At 48.1% G+C, this 16,015-nt stretch overlaps 1 protein-coding gene across 3 annotated transcripts; it reads right to left on the bottom strand.

Moving 5' to 3' along the window:
- Positions 1-219: 219 nt before the first annotated feature.
- DIO1 (iodothyronine deiodinase 1) lies at positions 220-14,582 on the bottom strand. 3 transcript variants are annotated; one of them, XM_065883600.1, is made up of 4 exons: positions 14,229-14,582; positions 6,255-6,398; positions 3,082-3,281; positions 220-1,285 (listed from the first exon to the last, which is right to left on the bottom strand). In XM_065883600.1, the coding sequence occupies exons 1-4, from the start codon at positions 14,563-14,565 to the stop codon at positions 1,217-1,219; spliced, it is 750 nt and encodes a 249-aa protein (XP_065739672.1). In that variant the 5' UTR covers positions 14,566-14,582; the 3' UTR covers positions 220-1,216. The 3 variants fall into 3 exon arrangements, with proteins under 3 accessions (XP_065739672.1, XP_065739682.1, XP_065739677.1); XM_065883610.1 differs by having other exon boundaries at positions 1,217-1,285; positions 14,421-14,565; XM_065883605.1 differs by lacking the exon at positions 6,255-6,398 and having other exon boundaries at positions 1,217-1,285; positions 14,229-14,565.
- Positions 14,583-16,015: the final 1,433 nt, after the last annotated feature.

The following is a 16,015-nucleotide window of genomic DNA, read 5'->3' as shown; positions in this document are numbered from 1 at the left end:
TAATATGGCTCCCATATGGACGTTCTCTGGCAAGGAGCTCACAAGACAAAACCGTGTTAGACAGGTAACACATAGAGACTGAGTGTTCTTCCCTCCAAAGGAGGGCCTTCCAACATATGTTATTTTTGCTGATCAGATTACATTGGTCTATAATAAAAGCTAGAACAAGCTGACACACATTAGAAAAGACAGTGTAAATATCACACTGAAGCCATCTAAAATAGCCTGATATTTTTTAATCATTCTGTATTAGCTTACTGCATCTTGAAACATTTTCTTTCAAATCAAGTCACAGCTGTGTGTACTTTAGGCTGTGGCCGTCATAAACAAATATGAAAAGAGGCAGAGTTAAAACAGATCAATACCAATGGTTATCCATTAGTCTGATGTAATGTAACACAAATGACCATTAGGAGACTTGTGAAGAAATCAGAGAAGCAGAATTTCAGATATGAGCTTCTGCATAACTGAATGACAGCTCTGTAGTGCCTATGGTCTAGTTGGGTCAAGGTTATAATGTTTTTAGGAAGCCAGTCCTCCCCACAAGTGGCTCTTGGTAAGTGAAGATAGTAGAAGATTCCCGGGTATGGAGAGCCAGACTTCTATGAAATATATTCAAAGATGGTAAAGTGAGTACCCGCCTCTTCTACAGTAGAATTGAAGACATATTACCAGGGAAACTCATCTCTCATCACCCCCACCACTTTCTGGTTTAAATCTTTTGGCAAGGGAAGCGTTCCCATTTGTACTGTCTGCTCCCATTCCTACTCCTTTCTCTTTAAATTCCTCATCTCTCTCTAAACACCTGGAGTTATCCCCATGCTTAGTTCTAAAAACCAATCTACTTATTAAATTATCAATTCCATAAATGGCAAATTTGGTAAAATGAAGTTACTTCATTTAAGGAATGCCATAGTGGAGTGGCTGGATGTTCAGAAGGAAACCCAGGGAGTGCACCTGCTCTCACGCCGAGACGTTGTGCAATGAACAAGGTCTCCACGGTGGGGGCAGTGTGGAGTTGTACCTTCTTTAACACTCAGCTCACTTGCAGCTTCATTTTCTCACTGTAACAGTTGTTTGCTTGGATAAGAAAAATCTGGGCTAGTGATTCCGCTGGGGACACAGGTCAAGAGGTAAATGTCAGCTGGGATGGGGGGCAAGCCAAGCCTTGAGAAGACCTCTTGTTGAGCACCTAGAACTGGGGGATCTGTCCAGATTAACTGTGGAGCTTTTCCAGAACAGCACGAACTTCTTCTGGACGGTAGTTCCAAGGGCCAGGTTTACCCTGCAAGAAAAATGAGTCAGCATTTCCAGATTTCCACCTTGCAGGAATAAGTAGGTCTGGAGCTTAACTGAGAAATCTGGGCTGGTGATATACATGTGGGAGTCGTCAGGATGGTGTAGTCAAGGTAGGCACCCATGAGGTGGTTGAGATCACCCGTGTGGAGTGGCACCAACACTTAGTGGGAAGACTGGACAGAGAAGCAGAAGGAAAACCAGAGCAGGTAAAGTGAATAGTTTTAAAAGGAGAAAGGGGTCTATACAAATAAGCTTCTCTTCCACAGTCAGACCTTCAGACCAGCCTTATCTACTTCACCTCTCATCAAGTTCTGCCCACTCTACCTCAAACTACCTCTGCCTCTCCAGTCCCACAGCCCCAGTTCAGCCCTCTTCATCTTCTGCTTGGGCAGCTGCCACACCTCCCCCCACCCCCAGTCCTCAGCCCCTGCTCTCTCCAGTCCATTCTTCACCCAATAGGCCATGATCTTTCTAAAGTACCGATCTGATTGTGCCTCTCCCCTGCTCAAAACTCTTCAGTGGCTCTCTTTTGCCCTAAGATGTAGGCCAAACTCCTTGGTCCAGAATGAACCCTTTGTAACAGAAGTGCCGCCGATTCTCCACTCACACCCTTCCCTAACGTGTCTCAGTGCCTCTCCCCACCCTCTGCCCCATATTTGCAATGGTTTTCACTCACCATGTTCACGTGGCTGGCTTCAGTTGTCACTCCTCTGAAAGGCCTACCTTTCCCCGACATTCAGAAAATTTATAGTCTGAGAGCTAAATCTGTCCTGATGTCTCACGCCCTTTCATTTACATATTGTCTTTGCTGGTTTTGTGCTATAACAGCAGAACTGAACCATGTCGACAGGGATTATTTGGCCCACAAAGTTGAAAATATTTACTATCTGACCCTTTACAGAAAAGCTTTGCTGATCCCTGTTCTGGAGTCTCACAGCACTCGGGCCAAGTTAACGTTCTATTTGTGTCTTCCTTATCACCTCAACTGTGAGCACCTTGACGTAAGATGTGGGCCATTTTAAATTTGTGTTTGTGTTTACAGCGCTTTCCAGGGTAGGGACTCGGTACCTAGCTTGCCTCAATCGTGCCACTTTACTACCATGTCGCAGGAGAGAGGAAAGGAAGAAGGACCTGAGTCCTCGTGCTGTGACCCTTAGCACCCTGAGGATACATCTGCAGGTTGTTGCTTGTTTCACCTGTGTGAGTAGGGCCTGTCTGACCACGTGAACGTGGTGAGGGAAAACAGTTGCACTGCGGCATGATAGCGAAGGGTGTGAATGGAGAATCGGGGGCACTTCCGTTACAAAGGGCAGAGGAGCATCCACGTGGCTGGGCTTCATGTGCTTGCCAAGGCTTGAATCCCTTCAGCAGCTATAAAACTGAATTTCCATCCTCTCAGGGGAGGCTACCAGTGCCCACGGGGTTGGAGGCTATGCTTACTCCCCTCACCCTCGCCAGGCTGGAAGCACTGAAGGGTGGTGACACAATCACCAGAAAAGAAGCCTGGACGTAATGCCTGTCTCGAATTCCTGCTTCAGCATTTCCAGCTCCTAACTGCAGAGTTGGTTCTCTTCTGGCCTCTACACCCCCTTCCACGTTCAGGCCTGTCTCAGGGATTAGCAGCTTCAAACCCTGCCACTCCTATCCCATCCCAGAGGATTTGGAATTGAAATCAGAGCCTGTGCAGTGTGGCCTTGGGCAAGGCAGTTTCCTTCTCTGAGCGTTGATACAAAGTCCTGTCTTTGTCCTCGCCCTCCCTGGCGCCCTGCCCCAGGTCACCACCTTGTACAGGATCCTGCCGTCCTGGAGCACGTACAGCCTCTCAGGCAGCGCTGCATAGAGCTGACTGCTCTGGTTCTTCATTGTGTCCACCACCACGGGGCACTGGGGGCTCCTGTCCAGCAGCAGGCGGGCTGCCCTCAGGCGGTCCTGGAGATGCTGGTGATTCTTGATGTCCACGTTGTTCTTAAAAGCCCAGCCATCTGTAAGAGAAAGGCCGGACAGCAGCCCCACAGGCATGGCACCTACTTCCTGCCGGCCAAATACACCCCCGCCACACACACTTTTAACTGAGAGTTGCAGATGGAGGACTTCTCCAGTTTGGCACTATTGACAACTTGGGCTAGATAATTCTTTGATACGGGGGCTGTCCTGTGTGTTGTAAGGCACTGAGCATCATCTCTGGCCTCTACTCACTAGATGTCAGTAGCGTCCCCCTGCCTTCAATTCGTGACAACCAAAAATGTCTCATACATTACCAAATATCCCCTGCAGGACAAATATTACCCTCAGTTGAGAACCACTGCTGTAACACCATCTCCTCCAGGAAGCCTTCCCTGACACACCCAGCTGTGTGATATTGGGCGAGCTCTTTAAATTCTCAGTTTTCCCATCTGTTAAATGGGATTAACAGAACCTACGTTGCAGATGGCTGTGAGGCTTACATGAGAGAACATTGCAGAATTCCCAGTACTCTGCCTGGTTCATAGTAGGTGCTTGAAAGATATTGGTTTGTTTTGCCTGACTGCCCCCAAATAGCAGACAGGTAGGAAAGAAGCCGGTTTTCTTTTTTTTTTTTTTGCAGTTTTCATTCTATACTGCAGGTATTCTACTACTTTGCTCTGGAGATGCCCCCCCCCACCCCCAAACCAAACCCATTTAAGCTGCTTCACTTTAAATGGAAGGGGATTTTCAATTGGCCTCGTTTGCGAGGCCAATTTTAAGTAGGCCATCTGCCTACTTAAAGAGAGGGTACTCATTAGCTAGTGGGCCCACAGGTTGAAAAAATAACCATAAACTGCTACTGGCCTTGCCCTTCTACTTGGGTAGAAGGTTCTTTCAGAAGCCACGTGGCTTGCATTTATACCAATAGTTGCCTCGCAGGGTAATATAAGTTGCTGAACTCCATCAGCAGAACTGGCCCCACCTGCTCCATGCTTCCGAGTCCTCTCTGCTCAGTACCTTTCCCCTAGGAAACCCATCTTTCAGGAGAAATTTCTCAGTGGCTTGAGGTGGACAGCCCTGGGTCCAGGAAAGGGTTAAACCTGCTAGTCTGATTCCAGGAGAATGGGGGAGGAGACAGGTATCAGGACCAGAAACAATTTCTGGGAGGATCCAACCCCTTTTGTTGCAATGTGTACTTTTAGAGATCAAAGCGGGATCCTCTACCACCTTATTACTCCAAGTGTGGTCCCTGCGCTAGCAGCCTCAGCACCACCTGGGGAGCTGCGTAAAAATGCCAAGTCTCAGGCCCCTCCGCAGCCCCACTGAGCCAGAATCTGAATCTTTATAAGATCACCAGGTGACTTAAGTGCACTTTAAAGACTGAGCAGCGCTGACCCCACAGGTAAATCAGCTTCGGCAGCGCTTTGGCCATCAGCTATGAGAACATCAAGGCATCGCCTCTTCTCAACGGTGGAGACCACAGACACCTGTAGGTGCCCAAGTTCTCTTTCTTTAATTGACGGCAGCTGCTCTCCCGAAGGGTATTTAACAAAGAGACACATTGTGCTTGCCTTTGCTCTCCTGATACCTATGCTGTTTGTTTTGAATTTTATTTTGGAAATGTTCAAATATATATAAAAGTAGAGAGAGCAGTTTAATGAATCTCCATGTACCTGTTACCCTACGCTAATACTTTAAGTTGCCCCAAAGCCTTACATGAGGATAGAAATGGCCAGCTAAATGAACACAGTGTTAGGTTGAAAGCAGTTCTCCAACCTCTGGGTGCACATGAATTAAGATGCAGTGGGCCTAGGGTGGGGCCCTGAAATATGCATTTTCAACAAGCAACCCAGATGGATCAATCATGAGGGATCTAAGGACCACACTGGGGAAAGGGCTGCTGGACCAGCTTTGCTGAAAACTAATCAATAGCAGTGTCTACGCTTACAACACATGGATAAGCCAGCGAGGCTAATGCTGGCCTAAATGCTCACTTATTCACCCAACTATTACTGAGCACTGGCTCTGTGACATGTACTGTGCCAGGAGCTGTGTGACAGATGATCAAAACAGCCTCTCATCTTGTGGGGAGATGGGTGAGTAAAGGACTCGTCCCGCTTAGCCACATGAGCCTTCTTGCCTTCTCCAGTCTCTGGGTTTGAGACTTGGGCCAAACTCATGTGTTCAGTCCCCATGAAAATCAGGGAGACAGGGATGTGTCTGACCATCTCATAAAGTTCAAGGGGCTTAGACCGAGCTGTAGAAGTTTCAGGAAGGGACATGTCTGCCCATTGTAAGGAAGGACTTTCTCACAGACAGAGCTATGCAGCAAAGGAGCAAGGTTTCCCATGAGGTAAAGAAGCTGAGTCATCACCTATTAGGGGCTGAAGAAAGGATCCCCGCTCCAGGTAGAAGCTGGCCCAGAGCAGTGGTCCTCAAAGTGTGGTCCCCAGTCCGCAGCTTCAGTGTCACCCGGAGCTGGTTAGAAATGGAAATTCCCAGGCCCCAGCCCAGATCTAACTCAGACTCTGGGGTGGGGTCCGGAAGTCTGCTTTAACAAGCCCTCCAGGCGCTTCTGGTGCTCACTGACGCTTGGGAACCACTGTCTGAGATGAACCACAAAGTCCCTTTGAGCTTGGAGAGGGTTGGAATGGATTTCACAGGTTGCTATAGAGCCGCCATTTCACTTGGGACATTTCAGGTCTAAATTCCTTGCGGCTGTGCTCATATTAGCTCCTCTCCCTTGGTTTCCCTATTTATCCATTCAGAATGTTAGATGCTCTCCCAGCTAGACCTGTCACTCCAGGTTTTCTGCTCTGTGTGCCTAGTTGAGAGCACAGACTGTGGAGTTAGCGAGTGGTGGGTAAACCTAGCAGGGACTGGGAGATGGTAGGTCCTCAACAAATAGCGGCTCTTTCTCTCTCTCCTCCTCTTCTCCCTACCCCCAACCTTGAGCAAAGGTGGGAGAGAGAGAGGGAAGAGATGGAGGCAGGAAATCTTTTTTTTTTTACCTGATGCATGTGCTTCTTCAATGTAAATGATGAGAAAATCTGCTATGGAACTAAAATCGTCAATAAGTCTCTTGAATTGGTCAAACTTGAAAATAAATGAAGGTCAGGTGCAACTTCCAAAATTCAGCACCAGTGGCCTGTTGCCTGAAACAAATAGAATCACGATCAACCAATAATCGACACACAGCATTTCTTTTGCAAGCACCATCTTCACTCCTGCTTTCATTCTGTTACCTTTATTTCCCCTCTAAGATGGAGCCAGGGCACAGTGCGGGATGGAAGCCTAGAGCGCGTGATTTAGCAGAGGCTGGAGCCAGTTTACTCCACTCCAAAATGAGGGGATTCTATCGGGTGGGCTCAGCAGACCACCTGCACTCACTGGGTGGTAATTAAAATAATGACAAGGAGAGTCCCTTTCATGCAGTTTATAAGGCAGGCACACATCTATTCTCTCATTGATGTAATTAGTGTACTACAAGGAGGATGATTTTTTCCCCCTGGTTTATAGGCTGGCTCCATGTCACACAGCAGGTCAATGATGGAATTAAAATTAACATTGTGGCTTCTAGATTCTCAATTTGGTGCTCTTTCCATTCAAAGCACCTCAGTTTCCTCACCCACAAATGGACATAATACCAATACTTACCTTATAGGATTGTTCTAAGGATTAAATAAGTTAAAACAGAAAAGGGCTTAAAACGGTGCCTGCCCATAGTAGGTGCTCAATAAATGTAAGCTCTTATGTTCTTAGCTCTCATATCCTCCCTGTGAAGTGGGGAGCAGTGGAGGAGACTCCACAAAGGGGAGTGAAGCTTGGGGACTGGCCACATAATCGGCTGGGCCAGGGCAAAATGAAAATGCAGGGTCCCTTGTTCAAAAAGTGGGAGAAAGTGCCGTTAAATACATTAAAATATAAAGTTTTCTTGTGCAGTATCTCTCTTGCCCTGGCATGCTGCTTTTCAGTTGCTGTTTAATGTCATGCTCCCCTGGACACAGGGATATTCATAGGGCGAATGCAGACTCTCACAGTCACCCAGGAGCCCCCAAACTCTGTGCACATGTGTATGTGTGCTTGTGGCTGCTGGCTACCAGCTTTCCTTTCCCTCCAGCCGCCAGACCAATACACCATGCCCCAGCCAGGAGCACAGAAACTGAGCCAGACATATCATCTTCCTACCTGCCATCACCCCAACCCACAGACTGTTGCAACCTCCATGCAGGGACATGCTAGGTACCTTGATGAGGGGAGAGGGGGCAAAAAGCTTCTCCCGCCAAGTCACCCCCAGTCACTTGCCAAGTTGCTTCATGGCGCTGTCAGCCCAGGCTAGGGATAACCACCTCCACGCCCTAGTATGAGATGCGGTGGGATGCCCACACCTGACCCTAACCTTTCCCATACCTTGGTCCAGGCCCTCTCTGGGGCCAGAAGGTGGTAGCAGTCACTGGGTGGGAGCAGGAATGAGGCTGGATAGGCTGGGGCACTGGGAGTGGAGGAGTGGGCCTTAGAGAACATGTTGTGGGCAGGGAGGCTGTGGGAAGCAGGAGCCTGTGTGAGCCAAGGCTCCAAGTGTCCAGGGCATGTTCCATTGTGGAAAAGTCTTCTCTTACAAAATGCAAATTAAAGATAAAACTATTGGACTTCCCTGGTGGCGCAGTGGTTAAGAATCTGCCTGCCAATGCAGGGGACACGGGTTTGAGCCCTGGTCCGGGAGGATCCCACATGCCACGGAGCAACTAAACCCGTGCGCCACAGCTATTGAGCCTGTGCTCTAGAGCCTGTGAGCCACAACTACTGAGCCTGCATGCTGCAACAAGAGAAGCCACTGCAATGAGAAGCCTGTGCACCGCAACAAAGAGTAGCCCCCGCTCGCTGCAACTAGAGAAAGCCCGCACGCAGCAACAAAGACCCAACACAGCCAAAAATAAATGAATAAAAAAATAATAAATAAATACATTTAAAGAAAAAAGATAAAGCTATTAAGAATTTCAAGACAGCTACTGCAGAGCATTCAGCCCAAGCTCAGGGCCTTTCTGAACATGGCACCCTGTATGACTCATTGGTCCCGGGCCCATGAAGTCAGCCCTGGTGGGAGTCTTCTGTAACTCCCCCAGTCTAGACTGGGGGTAACTCTAGGGAGCTGCTAGCACCCCGTGGCTACTTATGACCAGAGCTGACGTCGCTGAACCCTTACCGTGCACCTATTAGATAGAGCATGGCAGGTCCCGCACTGTGACGTGGCCGGTTTGTGTCTGTATCCCCCAGGCTACTCATTGCACCTGAGGGTAGGGCCTGTCCCTCATTCTTCTTCATATCCCCAACATCAAGCACACTCTCATTCCATTACAAGCATTTACTCAGCGCTCATAATGCACAAGGTTCTCTGCCACACACTGGGGATTCAGCAGAGAGCGAGAGCAGCGGGTCTCTGCCTGCATGCACTTGGAGTTCTGTTTAATGGGGAGACAGGCAGGAAGCAAGCAAAAGCATCAGTGAAGTAATTTCAAGTTGTGATAAGTGACACAAAAGAGACTATAAAGGAGTGACCTCCTTGAAGACAGGTGGGTCAGGGGAGGCCTCTGAGGAGATGCCATTTATCCTGAGAAACAGGAAGGAGCCAGCTACATATGGGCAAAGGGAGGAGAAGAGCATTCCAGGCAAAGGGGCTCCATGTCCAAAGGCCCAAAGAAGAGCACAGCTTGGTGTGTTCAAGGACCTGCAAGGCCGCTGTGACTGGAACCAGGCCAGGGGCAATGAGAGACATGACTGGAGAGGTAGGTATGGGCCAAAGCAGGCAAGTTCTCCTATGCCTTGTATAGCAGCTGGATTTTCTTCCAGGTACAAGGGGACATCATGGAGATAAAGTAAGGATGCTGGATATTTGTTACATTTTGGCTGCTCAGTCTCTAGCCCTCCTTCCTCCTTGGAATTTAGATTTTGTGTACTATTAATGGGGGAGCGCGCCCAGCCTTGCTCTGTAGAAGGCAGGGGGGCCAGGTCCATTCTCGCTCCCAGCAGCCAGGGCACAGGCAGTGACCCAGGCCGATTGGACTCTCTCACATAGCTCTTTGATTCTGGAGTTATTGAGATGGTAGAATTCATCCACGGCCCAGTGGTAGTGCCCCGTCATGATGGTGGAGTCCTATAGTGGTGACGAATTCCCATGGCAATCACAGTGACAGCAGCTTCCAGGCCCAACTGTTGATGCTAAAAGATGGTCCAGGCCCAGTGCTCCAGCTGTGGTTGATTCTGGGGAGCCTGCAACATCTTTCTAATACACTTTGTACGTGTGTAAATGTGTATGACTAAGAAAATCAGAGTGAGTTTCTGTTGCTTGCGAGGCAGAACTCTGACTGCTACAGTAGGCTGTGAGATGAAAAGTTGTCAACTTACACTTGAAGATCACTCTGGTTGCTCAGTGGCAAAAGGACTGAGGGTGAGAATGGCGGCAGTTAGGGGGGGTTGGTGGAATCCACATGAGAAATAATGGAGTCTGGGCTAGTTTGTGCGCAGTGGGGAAGGGGAAAAGGTAGAACTGACAGGACTTGTTGATGGATGGGGAGTAGAGGGCATCTTAACTGACTTGTGGTTTATTGGGTTAGTTATTCCCTCACCTCGTTCTGCAAAGGATTTGAAGCAGCTTATACATATAATAAATAAAATTATTTATTTATACATATGATAATAAAATATCAAATAAAAGTTAAAAAAAAACATGGCGCTCTGAGAGGCACAGAACAGGTCTCATGCATTCATTATAACTGAGCTAATATTTGACTCTGAGTTTCCAGGTGGCCAAGGAAAAGGAGAAACATGATTACTTATATATTCCTCATTTTTCAGTACCTGAGGAGGAAGCAGGCCAGTTTCTCTGGAGATACAAAGTTCTCCTCGTCCTTGTCTCACAGATTTCCTCATAGGAGGCCCCAGGAGGCATTGAGAGGGCCTCAGTTGGTCGCATCCGCACCCATGTGAAGGGTTTGCCCAGGTCACAGCAGGAGAGTCTCAGAGGCCAGTCATGGCCAAGTGGCCAGCCACTGGCCCCCAGTGACCCCAGGGAGTCACCCTTCAGATAAGAACAGAGGAGATTTAAGGTCATGACCTGTGCAAAACGTGAGCTGTCTGGAATTTTGTTCTCAATTGGATAAAAAAATTTCACCATCCACTGGTTAGGACACTGGAAGAAGCAGAGCCATTTGTTTAATTATTTATAGTGTGTCTGGGTGCAGTGACCAGTAGTGAGGGCAAAGTTTAAACTTAGTTCCCTGCTTTCCTGCTAGCAGAGAGAGGAAGGATGGGCGCAAGTGGGTGGCTGTATGGGGGGCTGGCAGCCTACCCATGTCCACAGGCCGCAGTGCAGAGGACACCAGTTCAAGAACATCAGGCAAGACTGTCAAGTTTGTTTGTTTGTATAAGTGGGAAACTTATACAAAGTTTGTTTGTATAAGTGGGAAAACGGCTCTGTGGTAGCACTAGACTCGAACCCACTGTTGGTTAACTTACTGGTTGACCCCCAAACCAGTAAATCAACTCTCTACACCAGGCTCTCTCAGCAGAGAAAGCTAGTTTATAGTTGACCCCTCATAAGTATACCTGGAGAGACTCTAGAAGATTTTAAATGGGGGCTGAAATAAATCCTGTTTCAGATTAACTGCTAGGTTCCAAGAAAAGAAATCATCCAGACTTGCCTTCTACCCCAACATGCCAGTTAATCAATGTTTTGCGGTACATGTGTTTCTGAGAGTGTGTGTATGTCTTGTGTGTGCACGTACATGCAGAGGATAAGAGGTGGCTGGGAATTGCTCTGAGCCTCTGTTGTTTTATCCAACAACAGAATGTACACTAGCTGAGAGTCCTAAGGCTCAAGGCTGGTTCTCACTCTACAAGAACTCTCTGTGTGACTCTGAGCAAGTCCTTTACCTTCCTGGGCCTTTGCATCTGAAAAATGTAAAGGTTGCTTTAGATTATCTGTAAAGAGTTTTCCAGACTTTCCAGTCTGTGACTCTCAAATGAGTTCATATTTATACCCAAAGCATACAACAGAGCTTTTTAGTGAACTGGTGGGTTTCCAAAACACTTACAGGATGTCTTTCTAATAAGCAGAACTGATCATGTTAACTTCCTGCTTGAAAATCTTTCTAGAACTCACCAATACAGGATAAAGGATACCCTCTTTGCTAAGACGCATGAGGCCCCACAAGCTCTGATCCCTGATGATGTCTCCAGCCTCATTCTTCACCCCTTCATACCTCCCACACCCCACTTCTGCCAAACTGACCGAAGCCCCTCCACATATCAGACCTCTGCTGCTCCTCCCCTCTGCGCAGCTCCGGTCACCACTCTCCTCTTCCTCACCCACCTCAAGGCTTCTGTCCCTAGACCATCAGCTCACCATCCTCTTCTCCAGGAAAACTTCCCCTGGCCACCTTCCTACCCCACCTGACTCCTCCCAGAACTGCTGGGTCCCCTCTCCCGCTCCATCATCTCCCTCTGTGAGTTATGAGATCTTCCAGTTGTGTTGATTTCTGTGTCGTCAGTATCTATTATTTCAGGGGACTCTGGGCCAATGTGCTGAAAGCCAACTCTATTTTATAAATAGAGTTTTCTTTTGTCTCTCAAACTCCTTCTCTCTCCATCTTCAGTTTCAGGTGTAGCAGCAGGGAGCAGAGACAAATAGAACAGTCTTTAAAATGTACACTGGCTCACTGGAAAGTAAACAGTTAAAATAAGCAAGTGAATGCTGTGAATTGGCCGTGAGGCAAGTTGGCTTTCATGGAACTGATCACTAGACCATCAAAAGTCAGCAAATTGGCCTGGTTCTATCACAGTGCTTGGCACGAGGTAGACGCACAGTGAAGATTAGCTATTACTCTCATTGCTCTTATTATCAGTGGTCACTTAGTGAATGTTTATTGAATAAATAGAGGTCATTTCAGCACAATGGTTTAAAGTCATGAGCAAAAAACTCTTCCCCTTCTGTCTGATTGCAACACTCTTTTCAAGCTATAAAAATCTTACTCATTCTTCAAGGCCTAACTCCAAAGCCACTTCCTCCAGGAAATCTTCCAAGCCCTGTAGGCAAAGTTCATACCTTTGTCTGCCCGCCTCACGGAACTGTACGGATTTGTTTATTACATCTGTCTGTTCCGTGGAACCATACATTCCTCAAGCAAAACAGCAAGCTCTTTCCTAGCTCTGAGTCCTTGGCATCTAGCTAAGGGTCTGGCTCATAGGGAACACTCACAAATGTCTGTTGAGGTGTATTGAAAAAACAGGGTGAAGAAGCCCTGATTCTGGGTCTGACTTGGTCTCTCACTGGCCCTGTAACCTTTGCTCTCAGTTTCCTCCATTTCTGTTTTAAAATGAAAACATTGGATCAGGTCAGCCTTTCCCAGAGGTTGTCCTTTGGAACCAATACGATGATGATAAGATTTTCCTCTGGTGGAGAGTGGGGAGTTGTATGTGTATGTCAGGAAAAGTAGTCAGTGCTGTGTTAAAGTTTTTTCAAGTTTTGTTTGTTTTTAAGCTTCAGGGTGTCTTGGAGCCTTTTATATGTTCATGTGCACGATGAACTTCCAGGAGGAGAGTATAGTATGCAGTGTTTCCCAAACTATTTTGACCAGGGAACTCTATGTAGTAAAGCACATGTGTGGGATTTGGGTTCCAAAAAACATGCTTTGAAAATCACTAGATTAGCCAGCTGCCTCAGGGGCCTTCTCTACTCTGCTGTGTCTGTACCCTGAGAATTCAGAGATGAATCAGACACAGCCCTGTCCCAAGCCTCCCCACTGGGCAGAAGGATGACACTTGAGCTGCGGTAGCCGGGTGCTGGGTAGGAAGGATCAATGTCCAGGAGAGGTGCAGGCAGAGATCCATGAGTTTAGAAGGGAGGGAGAGCGGGCCTCAGTGTAGGGATCTGAGCTGGCTTCACAGGGGGAGGCACGAGAGCAGGACCCTGACGATGAGGAATGTTGGTGACAGAGGGGAAGGGCCAACAACACCAGCAAAGGCAAAGAGAAGGGAAAGCACAAAGGATGTACAAGAACCAGCAGTTCATCTGGAGGCAGTGGGCCTGAGGGGAAGCCTGCAGGTGAAGTTGGGAAGAAAAACTGGAGTCAGATCAGGGAGGACCTTCAGCACAAGGCTGAGCCTGGGTTTCATCCCAAATGCAGATGGGGGCTGCTGAAGGTTGGTGAGCTGGGGTACCAGTCATCCAGGGATGTGCTTGTGGAAGGGGAATCTGGCAGCCATCCACAAGTTCGGTGGGAAGAGATGGCAAGACGGGGAGGAGGAAGGACAAAAAGGGAAAACTGACCAGAGAGGCCTTTAAGAACCCAAATAGGGCTGGTTTGCCTGGAAGAGAGAGAGAGAGAGAGAGAGAGAGAGAGAGAGAGAGAGAGAATCTTCAACAAATATTTACTGAGCAACTACCATGAGCCAGCAGCAGCCAGGGGGACCTAATAGTGAGTTAGAGGCATGATCTCCACCTGCACAGAGCTTGCAGGCTAGTGAAGGGGACAGACATTAATCAAATACCCACACATGATTACAAACCACAATGGGTGTGATAAAGAAAAGTTTAGGATGTTAAGCATAGAAGAGGGAGTAGGCCAGGGGACCGGGGGTTGGCTTGTCTCAGGAAGTGTCACTGGGCAAGAGTGGACCAGGTGTGGGGTCGGGGGTAGAGTGGGGCGGCAGTGAAGAGCATCCCAGGCAGAGTGACTGTGCAGTAAGAGAGGGGCTGAAGGAGCTGACAGCCAGTGTGGATGGTTTGCGGTTTGATTGCCCGGGAAGGGGACAATGCCACTTAGAAGAACAGAACCCAGGAGAGGTGCTAGTTTCAGGAAGTGGGAAGAGGAAAAGAAGCCAAAAAAGAAGCAGCTGGATTAGTAGCATTCAGGCTTTCCAACCCACCTTCCCACCCCCATCAAGCACCCCCATCCAAGCACCTCTCAAGCTTAGACCAGCTTCCTGACCTTGCATGAAGTCCCAGATGTTGCACCTCTGTCCTGACAGGCGGACCACAGGGCAGTTTGGGGCTAGACCCCCTTGCTCCGTCATGTCCTCCAGTCGCTGCCAACGGACCTTCAGGATGAACCAGAAATACTGGGCACTGAAGAAAGTAGGTATCCAGTTTTCACAGGAGAAGTGGGGATTCTTGGCCATGCCAGTCTTCTCACTCATGGCCAGGATGTTCTGCTTGACTCTCCTGGGAAACAGTGTCAGAAGCACTTTGCCCATGGCCACGTGCAGGCCCACCTGAAAGAGCACCCAGAGCCTCTTCAGCCACAGCCCTGGCAGGGGCAGCCCCATTATGGCAGAGCCAGAGCTGGCTCTGAGGCTGGTGGGCAGAGCTGAAACCGCCAGGCCACAAGGGGTGGAGCTGAACAAAGGTGCAGGGTAGCAGCAGCCAACCCGGATATGAAGAAGGTGCCAGGACAGAAGGTGTTTGCCTTCCTGTCAGTGGAATGGAAAATTCCAAGCCAGGTGCTAAAGGTCTGTTCTAATGATCATTTCTGATTCTTTGCCTTAGCCTTTGAGAGATACTTGGACTGGGAAACTTCAGATCTTAAATTCTCCCTCTGATAAATTTTAAACACAAAAACTTTAAAAGGTCACACTTAGAGGGACTCTGTGTTTCTTTAGAAAGGCTCTGCTATAAGTAAGTTCTAATGTTAAGTAGTCTTGTAATAACGTAAATTGTTCTTTCCTACTGAAGGATGCTTTTCCCACTCACAGCTTCTAGCTGGTGGTTGAGAGTTTCTGGAGGCATAACCCTTCCCAGAGGATCTGGGTCTGGAAGCTCTCCAGGTAGACAGAACTGGGAAATCTGGAACTGCGCCTCCACTTAGCACTGGGGGTAGAGTAATAAATACAACGCTCTGCTCTCGGCAGGGTGCAGTGCGGAGCAGGGAAGCGTCAAGTAAACAGAAAATTACCATTTAGTGTATTAAGTACAGAGACGGAGGTTGAGTGGGGGCTATGGGAGCATGGAGAAGGGGCAGCTTATTCTGTTTAGAGAGGTCAAGAGGAATTCCCCAAGGAAGTGATGTCTATGCTGAAACCAGAAAGACAGAAGAGCAAGCAGTAAACCAGGCAAGTGGGGTCAGTGGTCCTGGTGGAAGGAGCCACACGTCCAAAGAACTACAAGCTAGAGAGAGCCTGGCTCATTGGAGAAACTGAGAGAAGAATCACAGAAGCTCAGAGAGGGAAAGTGTCTTAGAAAACATCGAAAACCACTTTCTTTTTTAAGCAGGGAAACTGAGGCCCAGAGAGGGGAGGTGGCCTCAGGCCAGTTCTGCCATTAATAATTTCTAAGGAGTTAATTCACAAAGCTTAAGTTTACCCCTCCTGAGACAGTTACATACCTGTGTGTTAGGGCAGAAGGAGGAATGACAGGAAAGTGGCTGTCACCTCTAAAAAGTGTCAGCCTTGGCCTCTAGCACACAAACTTTATTTAGAGAAAGAAAAACCGGCTCCGAAAGATGTTCTCTTTCTGAGCATATCAATGCAAATGCCACATGCTGTGCCCACAAAGTGCAGGCACCTGCCTCTTCAAGCCATAATAACCCTCATGTGTATGTAGCATTTTGCCAGGTACAAAGCAATCTTATATCCCTGGTGTCAGTTGTTTTTTCCTGTTTTTGTTTGTTTTTAAATAGGCTATTTTTTGAGCAGTTTTAGATTCACAGCAAATTAAAGAGAAAGTACAGTGAGTTCCCATATACCTCCTGCCCCTGCACATGCACAGCCTCCCGCATTA

This window comes from Phocoena phocoena, chromosome 1 (assembly GCF_963924675.1).
Source record: "Phocoena phocoena chromosome 1, mPhoPho1.1, whole genome shotgun sequence".
Taxonomy (NCBI): Eukaryota; Metazoa; Chordata; class Mammalia; order Artiodactyla; family Phocoenidae; genus Phocoena; species Phocoena phocoena.
Note: the sequence above shows the minus strand (reverse complement) of the source record. Positions and strands in the feature narration are given on the sequence as shown.

Excerpts from the sequence above, each read along its gene's own strand:
- DIO1 (XM_065883605.1), bottom strand. The coding sequence starts at position 14,565 with ATGGGGCTGCCCCTGCCAGGGCTGTGGCTGAAGAGGCTCTGGGTGCTC. Across the intron at positions 3,282-14,228 it reads CATCTGGGACTTCATGCAAG|ATGGCTGGGCTTTTAAGAAC; the intron begins GTCAGGAAGCTG and ends TTTCTCTTACAG. Across the intron at positions 1,286-3,081 it reads ACGGCAGGATCCTGTACAAG|GGTAAACCTGGCCCTTGGAA; the intron begins GTGGTGACCTGG and ends TTTTTCTTGCAG.